The 12,306-nt window shown below is 33.3% G+C and overlaps 2 protein-coding genes across 3 annotated transcripts; both read right to left on the bottom strand.

Annotated features, from left to right (window-relative positions):
* Positions 1-947: 947 nt before the first annotated feature.
* LOC133873504 (cationic peroxidase 1-like) lies at positions 948-3,268 on the bottom strand. 2 transcript variants are annotated; one of them, XM_062311210.1, is made up of 4 exons: positions 2,952-3,268; positions 2,104-2,286; positions 1,843-2,008; positions 948-1,459 (listed from the first exon to the last, which is right to left on the bottom strand). In XM_062311210.1, the coding sequence occupies exons 1-4, from the start codon at positions 3,180-3,182 to the stop codon at positions 1,071-1,073; spliced, it is 969 nt and encodes a 322-aa protein (XP_062167194.1). In that variant the 5' UTR covers positions 3,183-3,268; the 3' UTR covers positions 948-1,070. The 2 variants fall into 2 exon arrangements, with proteins under 2 accessions (XP_062167194.1, XP_062167196.1); XM_062311212.1 differs by lacking the exon at positions 2,952-3,268 and adding an exon at positions 2,474-2,606.
* A 5,516-nt stretch (positions 3,269-8,784) lies between these two features.
* LOC133872923 (cationic peroxidase 1-like) lies at positions 8,785-11,882 on the bottom strand. The gene is made up of 4 exons (XM_062310585.1): positions 11,575-11,882; positions 9,970-10,152; positions 9,708-9,873; positions 8,785-9,361 (listed from the first exon to the last, which is right to left on the bottom strand). Exons 1-4 carry the CDS (start codon positions 11,803-11,805, stop codon positions 8,973-8,975), a joined length of 969 nt encoding a protein of 322 aa, XP_062166569.1. The 5' UTR covers positions 11,806-11,882; the 3' UTR covers positions 8,785-8,972.
* Between the last annotated feature and the right edge of the window lie 424 nt (positions 11,883-12,306).

Below are 12,306 nucleotides of genomic sequence, written 5' to 3'. Positions count from 1 at the left end.
AAATCAGAAAGTGGTAGTTTGGGGGGTTAGAATCTAAGCATTAGTAGTTTGGGGGGCCATCCAGAGAAAGGATGGTAGTTTGGGGGGTTAAAATATATTTATCCCTAAAAAAATGTGTAAAAAAGTGAAAAAAAAATTTGTATTGTAGTGAGTTTTTTTATTTTAATAATAATAAAAAATTATTGATGTGATATAAAAAATGAAAAAAAAAAAAAAAGAATGTTTTGATGTTGATTGGTATTAAAAAATATGAAAAAGTTAAAAAAAAAAAAATCATCTTTGGCTATATCCCAGCCGTTTCCAAAATTACAGCAAATTGTACGGTACTTTTTAGTACCGCACAGTAACCGGATCCATTATAATTCATCATTCCATTTGAACGAAGATGCGGGGATATATATTGTAACGACCCACCCCCAATGACACAATATTGTTCGCTTTTAGCTCCCCAAATCAGACTTCCCAAGAGGTCACCCATCCTGAAATTGCTCTCGCAGAAACACGCTTAACTGCGGAGTTCTGATAGATTTACGACCATCACGGCTTTAAAACGCGTTGTGTCATAAAGAGTGCATTTATACATATAAGCACATTCTCATTCCCAGGCGATGTGGGACGTCACAATCACCCCCTCTTTGGACCCAGCGTCCCCGCTGGCGTCCCTTATTGGGCTTATGCACGCTCCCACCATCTCAGACTGGGCAATGGCTCTGATACCATTTGTAACGACCCACTCCCTATGACACAATATTGTCCGCTTTTGGCTCCCCAAATCAGACTTCCCAAGAGGTCACCCATCCTGGAATTGCTCTCGCAGAAACACGTTTAACTGCGGAGTTCTGATAGGTTCACGATCATCACGGCTTTAAAACGTGTTGTGTCATAAAGAGTGCATTTATACATATAAGCACATTTTCATTTCCAGGCGATGTGGGACGTCACATATATAATATAAAGATTGTCAATATATGACCTTCATTATTTTTTTCCACTTATTCGTGTCTTTCACATAATTAACGAACGGCGCTGTCATTCTTGACCACGCACAAGCATACCCTGAGCACCTTGACTCAACTGTTGACTGTCCTGCAGTTTTTTCTAATCTGGCCGCTCATGCCGGTGAGTGGGCTAAGGTTCCCCATCTTCACCATGGCGTTCGCGAAGTCTGTTCGGAAAGTTGCTGAGTTGAAGATGTAAGTATTGACTAGAGCATCTGTGGAACCTCCATTAAAGAGCTCTTGATCCGAGTGCAGTAGACCCATTTTATTTTTCAAGTTAGTGAAGTAAGCATTGTCAAAGGTTGTCGGAGTAATGACGTCAAGAGGGGAAAGATTGTCGTCTCCTCCGGTGCTTGGACATTTTGATTGTAGTGATTTTTGGTATGAGGGGTCTATGTTGGTTTCGTTGTATGCCCTGGTCCGGAAGGCTACGCACCTGGCTTGGCCTATTGTGTGAGATCCTGAAGAAATTAAACAGTGGGGTTATTCAGTCTCTTATTAACATTTAGATCCACCTGATTAGAATATTAGATAAATATGATTAAGTTATTTTATTATTAGTTTAAGTTTTGGGGACAAATGATTATTTAACTTGGTATATATGAGAGCAAAATGTTATGTATTTGTTGTTTATATTCTATTTCAATGACTCACTTTGAAATTTGAGCTCACAAATAAAGGATAATATTATAATATAAGTTGAATATAAATTATTTTTCATTAATTTAACGGATAGAGATCCTTAGCAATTTTGCTATCTGGATTATTAGCAAATCGAAAAATAAATTGCCGAGAATTCAAATCCCTATTTAACATTTTTAGAATAAATAGTAATTTAACACACCTGATAAAGCCACCATTTCTTTGGTAGTGAAACCCTTATTTGAGAATGAACTGATAAGGCCACTTAGATCCAATGTTGGAGCAGGGAGGTCGGAATTAGCACCACTTTGACTTGAGGTGGTAGAGTCTCTTCTGCCCAACTGTACTATCCAATTAGGTCCTCCCAGCTGAATTGACGAATTCAATATTATAAGGAAAATTACACCAAATTAAAGATCATGGTTTATATAACGTGGAAATTGAAAATTTTCTTTTTTCTTACAGCGACAACAGAGTCTCTCGCAGCAACGGCTAAGATGTCAGAACATGACACAATACCAGGGCATGCAGTCTCCAATTGAGATTTGACGGTGTCTATTACATCGAATCCCCTTAGTGAATTGGCGTTGGGCCCAGCTGCTTTCTCTCCATCGCTGCCATCCAACAGTACAGATGCATCGCATCCCTGGTACATAATCAAACTTGTTATTTTCTTTGTTTCTAAGAAGCCAATTATCTATCTCACTAATAAAAATATAAAAGTAGTTTTTTCCTCTACATTATATCACAACACTTAAAATAAATAAATAAAAATAAAAATAAAAATAAAAATAGGAGCCAAAAGGAAAAGTAAATATAGATAATAAACAAACCATTCTAACGCGGCGCATTGTTATTTCTGACTTGGCTCCCTCCTACTCTTTTGTCTTTTTGAGACTCAAAGTAGGACTAATCTTAGCTTGGGAAGTTTCTGGCCTCTTTTGACAATAATTTTTTTTTTTGGATAGTGTTTTGTTTTTTAGCAGCAAAAAATTAAAAAAATAAATAAATAAATAAATAAAGAAAAAAAAAGAAGAAAAAAATAAAGAGGAAAAAAGGTAAAAGCATTAATAACCGCTCTAAACATAAAACACTTAAAATTATTTTTATTTTTACGTAACGTCCAAAATAAAAAATAGAAAGGATCCCAAATCATCCACCCGTCTACGTTGCTATTCACTGTGTAACTACATGCACTCACTGCTCGCACACACATACACAACTCAACGCATGCATGCAGACATTTGCAGTTAAGATATTGAGGAATTCAGGAAAAAAATTAAGGAGGAAGTGAGAGATGAGATGACTTGCTTGAACGAAGCAGTCATGGAAATGAAGACGGAGCAACGATGCGCCCATGCGTGCCTCTTTAATCACAGCAGAGACAATAGCTGATTTAATGGTGAAAAGGGCTTTAGGACAGGATTTATCATAGAAAGTAGAGGATAATTGGGCAGAGGCCATTCCCACAAGAAGTACTGAGAATAAAAGGCACACTTTTGTGGTTGTATGAATGGAGGGGGCAGAACGATGGGAAGCCATGACTAATTACGACTTCGTGTGAAGAAGAAGAAGAAGAAGAAGAAATGGCTTTTCGCTTGCTGTGTGGATTAAGGCAGGAGAGTTTTCATGTATTTATAAATGTGCTCTACCATTGACTTATATGCGTTTTTCTCATCCACTGAGTCAACCTTGTGAACTGAAGAATACCAAATGCAATAAAAATGTGTAAATATATTAATATATATCAAGGGAGACGATGGTGGTTGGTGAGGCGGTGTCTTCTTTAGTTTGTTTAAGTTAGTGGGTGGGTAGATCGATGAAGTGGGTTGGTGTAATTTGCTCGAAAATTGACTGGTCACGATCCTTCTCGTTAAACATTTCCCTCCGAACACGGGCACTAATGCTCAGACTTAAAATTTTCTTGAAAGAAAGAAAAGGAGATTCAATTTAATGATTGGTTTAGAGTACACAGGAGAGTATTGACTTTTAGCATCTTTTAAAAAAAAATAAATAAATAAAGAAAAAAGGAAAAAAAAAGAAAAGAAAAAGTGGTTAGATTGATTTACATTAAGCTCGGTATGGTTAAAAAAATGTTATAAGAGTTTATCGTGGTATGTCAAAAAAATAAATAAGTATTTACTACTAACTTCGATTCAAAATCTTAACAAATTTCGTTAGTGTTAATTCAGATTCAATTATATAACTATATGTAATACTAATAATAAGAATATATAAAAAAAATTAAAAACTAAAAAAAAAGGCCTGGGGAGGGTGTGGATAAAAATTTCTTATATTACCCTAGACCCTAGTTAAAAAAGACTAGTCAATTTAACTTAGGTGGTAATCACTTTCATGGCGTGATCTGCTTTAGGAATTCAATTATTAGTAGAAAAAGTATTACAGAAGCAAGCTGATCCATATGCTTTAGGGAAAAACGTGTCGGCGCCACAAAGACAAGTTCATGTGTTCACGAATTCGGGCGCGCTCCACTGGGGCCGGCCATTGTATTATATTATTATTTTCCAATTCGGTATGAAAAGGATTGCATAAAATAACTTCCTGGCCCTTCTAAACCACCGCACCACTTATACCAAATCAACGACTTCACACGATATTGTCAAAATATTTAGAAAGAGAAATGTATTTTTTTATCACTCTCTTATTTTTTTTATTATAAAAATTAATCATTAAATTTGTAAAACTCATATATGAATCCTACAAATTCATTGGTTAATTTTTAAAATGGAAAGATAGAAGAAGGATCAATGTGTATTAAATAGTGTTTATATTTTGAATGTCGTGTGCTATGTACATTATTAAATATAATAAAATAAAATTTTGATCCTAAAATTATTCAAAGAAGATCTTGATTCGACTTGTGCTGCTGTTTTATAGAAAAAATTTTAATAATGGAAGGAAATTTTTCGGTTATTTTATTTATTATATTTTGTGAAAAAAAAAAATAAAGGTCAATAATTTCTTCAATTTGTTTCTTCTAAATCATCAATTATTACACTGTGTATCGACTTGAACAATTTAAGACTTTGCATTGGCTGAATTTTATATATGATTGTGTTTAGTTAATACAGAAGGAGATTGAAAACATGCAATGACTTCTATCTGCTAGCTTTGATCTGATTCAAGTGCATGTGGTATATATATAGTACTTGGAAATTAGGTGATTACTCTTATGAATCAGATGACCAAAAGAAGGTTTAATATTGAATATTGAAAACGAAATGAAAAAGATCGTGAACTTATCTATCAAACTGTACGTTTAATGGTCAAATCGCTTATTTCAGTGTACTGTGTGGTCGATCGTGTCATCTAGTTGATTTGGATAATGATCAAACACGTACACATGCAATATAATAAAGGTATAAAGAAAATATATATATATATATAAACACGTACACATGCAATATAATAAATGTATAAACAAAATATATATATATATATATATTAATAATCTACGATCTCGATCGGATCGATGGTGACTAGCTTTTACCTTATTTTTTTTTTTTTTAAAAAAAAAACTTGGTAAAAAAGTATTACTTAGCATAGTGATACCAATTAACATCATCACATGGCTGCCCTAAACTTCATCTATCAAAAAAATAGTTATGATCTGCTCTATCCTCCTTTTAATTTTTTTTTTTACTCTCCGTTTCTACCGTCCCCCTCTTATTCTGGTTCTTTCTTTTATTTGTAGATCATGTTCTCTGACCAGATCAATAATTTTGACATCTCCGCTATACATCCGTCCATCTACCTCCGTGCTGTGCCGTTCATCTCATCCCTGACTGCTAACTACTACTGTTTGCTGGTTGTGATTTCGCTTTGAATAAAAGTTTTATTCTCTTTAGATCTACCCTCATGAACAATCTATGTGATGAATGTTAGTCATGTACGAGGGGTTATCTTTCACGGCTTGAATAGTTCGGTACTAGAGATTATCTTTCATGGCCGGTTTACGTAAATTTTTAGAATATTTTGCTACCATTGTCATAGATCTAGTTTGCTCAAAACAGATCTGCTCTTTAAGTATTTTTACACATGGGTTTACGGAATATGAAAGTCATAGATAGTACTTATAAAAGAATTTTATTTGTATTTATGACTATATATGTAATCTCATAGCATATCACTATAATTTTGCAGAGTTTTATATTTATGATCTTTGATCAATGAAATATTTAAATATTGTTTAAAAAAAAAAATGCTGTTAGTAAGTAAGTGTCATATTAAAGTTCGAATTGCACAGTTATTTAGTTTTTTTTTTTTTTTTTTTTTAAATTACTGTTAAATCTCTTTGCGTGTAAAGTTAAACTCTTTTTTAACGAGCAATATCCAACACGTAAAGTATCTATTTAATACGTTATTATTCGTGTTTTCATGCTGACTTTCCACTACCTACCAGCTGGGACTTGTTAAAGTAGTAGTATTTGTTTGGCATGCGATTAAGACCAATTAAACTTTTGATTATCATGACAGAAAGGTACGCTTTTAGGCCTTTAATTATTCAATTATGTTTGCATTTGTCAATCAAGGACGTTATTATGTCATAATTGTGTTACCAGCAGGGACTACATATAATTGGAAAAGCGTGAGACACGTTCAACTAAAAAGCGAAAATGCCAATAATTTATTAGAGTAATGATTGAATATCACTCAAATATACAACTTTTCATCACCTTACTTATATAGAAAGGTGGTCCTCTACTTTAATTTATTTTTAAAAAATAAAAAAAACTCAAAAAACAGTAGGAGACCACCTTGCTACATAGGCAAAGTAGTGAAAAGTTGTATCTTTGGGTGGTATTCAATCATTACTCAATTGATAATGATTAATCAAATTCATGTGCCAAAAATATAGACCATACACAACGGACAATTAAAGTGCTGGAGAACAAGAATAATATTGCATGCATGCAGTTCGAATTAAATCACAACGACCCAATGTTTGTATTTTAGTTCAAGGTGAAAATTCCTGTTTGTGTATTGGGTTTGAATGGTGATAAAATATAAGTATAATGTTATATAAGTTAACCTTAATTCCAACTTATTTAATTAATTAAACTGATCAAGCCTTTCAACCCTAACCTGTTAGTTTCGTGTTAAATTTAAATCGGATTCACGGATCGTATAAAAAATTGTCGGTTATAACTTTCGTTTTGTATGGAATCTATTTTGAATATATTCTTGTCTTTAAAAGAATTAAAAATAAATAAATAATTATCATTTAAGAAGGTATGTTAAAACTTACATAATACTTCCTATCTTGAGTTTAATAAATGATATATCTCATTTAAAGGATGATCGAACCACTTTCAAAAGCTTTCTCTCACTCTAAAAGGATGGTCAATCACCTTTTCATTAGCTTTTGAAGTTACCCCAACCACCTTATCACTTGCATGAGATTAGATGGACCATGATATATAATAAAGAAGTTGTAGGATTGAGATAATTGGATCATTCTCTTACTAGCATTTGAGGGTAGACTAATTTTCCTTTCATGCTGAAAATTAGTCCGACAAATATCTCTTCAGTAGACATTCAAGGATAGTCGGACCACCACTTCACTGCCCACAGAAAAAAGAAACCCTAATGAACGACCAATCCTAACAAGAAGTACTGAGATTCACTCTCTTGTCTTGTGCACCCATTAACGATTGACCTCAAGCACACCACCACCCCACTAGTTACCACCATCACATCCTCTACAATTTCTTGATTGTGCTCTCACTATCATGACTCATTTTTCTTTTGTAGATTCCAACCATTTTCTTTGCTTCCAAATTCACTAATTCCGTGTGTATGCTTCCGAATTCATTGCTTCCAAAAACATTAAATCTTGATAAAATATATTGTAATTGTACAACTCTTGTGCATTACTCATATCGCTGTAATATTTATATATGAGCTCTATTACCATCGACTACTTGTATTCATTTTTCCCATGCGCTGGTACGGTGACTGGTGATGCGGTATTGTCGATCTTCTCGTGTTTGTTTAAGTTAATGGTCGATAAAAGGGTTCGTGGGTGTACGTATAGATCGAGTGGTTGGCTGTAATTTGCTCGACAATTGTCCGGTCATTTTCATTAAACATTGCACCCTTAATTAAGCCACTGTCACCGTTCAGAGTTGGTAAATGATGTGTCAATTTTGGACATTTTCTTAAAAGAATAAAAGAAAAACAGATTCAATTCAATGATTGATTTAGAGAACATAGTTTTTTATTTTATTTATTTAGTTAGTTTTTTATTTTTATTTTTTGTAATTATATAGAGATCGAATAGAGAATTGACTTATAGCATCTTAAAAACATTTTTAGTCCCACAAAGTTGATGTACTCATAAAATTAAAAGAACCACAAGTTTCATATTGAAGTTTTTGAAAGTGATCAACAACCTCTTTGCAGGGACTCCAAAAATAAGAATCTTTCAAATAAGTTGGATTTTTATTAACAAATATGTTATTGGGGTCACTATTTTTTTTTTCCCAATAAAAAAAGGGGTTACTGTGCATTTTGGCATCCTAAGTTAGGATTTAAAGAAAAATTCCGGCCGAGTAAAATTAAAGTGAGCTGAAACATGAAAAACTGACATTACAAATTTTGATAATTCAAGGTTAGCATTACGAACTCTATGTCACTTCAGGACGCGTGGGGGAGGTTTTTTTGGAACCATCTGAAATACTTCTTTATTAAAGAGAGAAATAACAAACAAAACTAACAAGTGAAGTTTCCTTTTAATAAAAAGCAAGTTTAAAAATAACCAAAATATAATATATAAAATGGTTTTAGTGTCAAAAACCAGGTAGGACTTTATGACTGTTTTTGCTTGTTTAATGTTGATTTAATTGGATCCATCCAATCATCATGGAGAAATCATTTTTTTTTTGAATTTAATAAATTCCTCTAAAACTTTATTTATTTTTTATTTATTATTATTATTATTACTATTTTTATTTTTTGTTATTCGTTGCTAATACGTTTTTGCGAAAAAGAAAAAAATTAAATTAAATTATAATTAAAATGTAATCATTAAAAAAAAAAAGCGCAAAAATAAAAAGAGGAATAGTCAATAACGATGACAAGCTAGCGTAAGCACTTAGCACGTTTTCAAATAAGAAGGACATGCACTTAATTAGCAAGATTTGAATATAATATTATAATTCATCATTCCATTTGAACGAAGATGAATATAAGATTGTCAATCTTTGACCTTCATTATTTTTTTCCACTAAGCAATTTGTGTCTTTCATATAATTAACGAACGGCGCCGTCATTCTTGAACACGCACAAGCATACCCTGAGTACCTTGACTCAGCTGTTGACTGTCCTGCAGTTTTTTCTGATCTGGCCGCTCGTGCCGGTGAGTGGGCTAAGGTTCCCCATCTTCTTCATGGCGTTCGCGAAGTCTGCTCGAAAAGTTGCCGTGTTGGCGATGTAAGCATCGACTTGAGCGTCTGTGGAACCTCCATTAAAGAGCTCTTGATCCGAGTGCAGTAGACCTTTTTTATTTTTCAGGTTCGTGAAGTAAGCATTGTCAAATTTTGTCGGAGTAGTGACGTCAAGAGGGGAAAGATTGTCGTCTCCTCCGGTGCTTGGACATTGCGATTGTAGTGATGTTTTGTACGAGGAGTCTATGTTGGTTTCATTGTATGCCCTGGTCCGGAAGGCTACGCACCTGGCTTGGCCTATTGTGTGAGATCCTGAAGAAATTAAACAATGGGGTTATTCAGTCTCTTATATTAAGATTTAGATCTACCAGGTTAGAATATTAGATAAATATGATTAAGTTCATCTTCTATTATCGGTTTAAGTTTTGGGGACAAATGATTATTTAACTCAATATATATGAGAGCAAAATGTTATGTATTTGTCATTTACCATTCACTTCAATGATTCACTTTGAAATTTGAACCCATAAATAAGATAATGTTATAATATAAGTTAAATACAATTAAATTCATTATTTTTCATCAATTTAACCGATAGAGATCCTGAAAATTTGAGTCTTTATTTAACATTTTTAAAATAAGTAATAATTTAACACACCTGATAAGGCTACCATCTCTTTGGTAGTGAAACCCTTGTTTGAGAATGAACTGATAAGGCCACTTAGATCCAATGTTGGAGCAGGGAGGTCGGAATTAGCACCACTTTGACTTGAGGTGGTAGAGTCTCTTCTGCCCAACTGAACTGTCCAACTAGGTCCTCCCAGCTGAATTTACGAATTCAATATTGTGAGGAAAATTACACCAAATTAAAGAACTTGATTTATATAACGTGAAAATTGAAAATGTTCTTTTTTTCTTACAGCGACAACAGAGTCTCTTGCAGCAACGGTTAAAATGTCAGCACATGACACAATACCAGCGCATGCAGTCTCTACTTGAGATTTGATGGTGTCTATTACGTCAAATCCCCTTAGTGAATTAGCGTTGGGCCCGGCTGCTTTCTCTCCGTCGCTGCCATCCAACAATACAGACGCATCGCATCCCTGTTTCAAAATTAAACTTGTTATATTTTTTGTTTCCAAGTAGCCAATTATCTATCTCACTAATAAAAATATAAAAATAGTTTTTTCCTTTACATTATATCATAACACTTTAAAAAAAATAAAAAAAATAAAAAAAATCCCAAATACATTAACAAACCAACGTCTTAATGCTTCCACACTCTGTGGCTTTACGCTTTACGATGTAAATTTCTTTTGGAAAAACAATTTTATGATTTTATATGGGTCGTGAAACAATTCAGCAAGCAGGCTGGCCACAAGTGACTGAAATAATCTCTTATACAAAGTTTGTATATATATATATATATATATATATAGTAGTGTGCGTGTGTGTGCAAACCCTTCAAAGAGATCTTATAGTATTCGAAGCAATTCAACAATCAAAGTAAAAGGTTGTGTAAAATTATTGGTCTTTTTTTCTTCCATTTGTTTCCCCCATTTCGCGGAAAGGAGACTATTGGTATTCTCTAATTAGTCTCCATACGTTCAAATTTTGGGAAGGAAAATTGAAAGAGAATTTTTTTAAAAAAAAAAAAAATTGAAAAAGGAAAGCATTACGTTGCAAGGATTTTACATTTTCCTTTCTTTTCACTCGTGCTTTAAAAAATAGGAGTCAAAAGGAAAAGTAAATATAGATAATAAATAAACCATTCTAAGGCGGCACACTGTTATTTATGACTTGGCTTCCTCTCACTCTTTTGTCTTTTTGAGACTCAAAGTAGGACTAATCTTAGCTTGGGAGGTTTCTGGCCTCTTTTGACAATTTTTTTTTTTTTTTTTCTTTCTTTTTTTTATAGTGGAGTTGTTTGGCAAAGACATGCACAGAACAGAACAGAATACTGGATTATTAATTTTGAAATTAGTAAAAGATGATGTGATATAAAAAGGTAAAAAAGTTTTTTTTGTAGTGAATTTTTTTTATTTGAATAGTAATAAAAAATTATTGATGTGATATAAAAATAAAAAAAGTGAGAATGTTTTGATGTTGATTAATAGTAGAAAATATAAAAAAGTAAAAGAAAAAGTATATGAACAGTATATGCGTTACTGTGTACTGTTCTGTAACTTAACAAACAAGGCCAGTGTTTTGTTTTTTACCAGCAAAAAATTAAAAAGTAAAAAAAAAAGCGAGGAAAAAAAGTGAAAGCATTAATAAACGCTCTAAACATAAAACAGTTAAAATTATTTTCATTTTTACCTAACGTTAAAAACTTTTTTGCCAAAATAAAAAATAGAAAGGATCCCAAATCATCCACCTGTCTACGTTGCTATTCACTATGTAACTACATGCACTCACTGCTCGCGCACACATACACAACTCAACGCATGCTGACATTTGCAGGTAAGATATTGAGGAATTCAGGAAAAAAAATTAAGGAGGAAGTGAGAGATGAGATGACTTGCTTGAACGAAGCAGTCATGAAAATGAAGACGGAGCAACGATGCGCCCATGCGTGCCTCTTTGCTCACAGCAGCATTAACAGCTGTTTTAATGGTAGAAAGGGCTTTGGGGCAGGATGTATCGTAGAAAGTCGAGGATAACTGGGCAGAGGCCATTCCCACAAGAAGTACTGAGAATAAAAGGCACACTTTTGTGGTTGTGTGAATAGAGGGGGAAGAACGATGGGAAGCCATGACTAATTACGACTTCGTGTGAAGAAGAAGAAGAAGAAGAAATGGCTTTTCGCTTGCTGTGTGGATTAAGGCAGGAGAGTTGTCATGTATTTATAAATGTGCTCTACCATTGACTTGTATGCGTTTTTCTCATCCACTGAGTTGTCATGGTGAGTGCATGGTAAGGCGGTGTCTTCTTTAGTTTGTTAAGTTAGTGGGTGGGTAGATCGATCAAGTGGGTTGGCTATAATTTGCTCGAAAATTGACTGGTCACGATCCTTCTCGTTAAACATTTCCCCCCGAACATGGGCACTAATGCTCAGGCTTAATTAGTATTTTCTTGAAAGAAAGAAAAAGAGATTTAATTTAATGATTGGTTTAGAGTAGACCGGAGTGTATTGACTTTTAGCATCTTTAAAAAAATTTTAAAAAAAAAATAAAGGAAAAAAAATGAAAAATTGGTTAGTTTGATCAAAATAATAAATAAGTAATTACTACTAACTTTGGTTCAAAATCTTAACA

Source organism: Alnus glutinosa, chromosome 7 (assembly GCF_958979055.1).
Source record: "Alnus glutinosa chromosome 7, dhAlnGlut1.1, whole genome shotgun sequence".
NCBI classification, from domain to species: domain Eukaryota; kingdom Viridiplantae; phylum Streptophyta; class Magnoliopsida; order Fagales; family Betulaceae; genus Alnus; species Alnus glutinosa.
The sequence above is the reverse complement of the archived record's forward strand: the minus strand, read 5'-3'. Positions and strand labels throughout refer to the sequence as shown.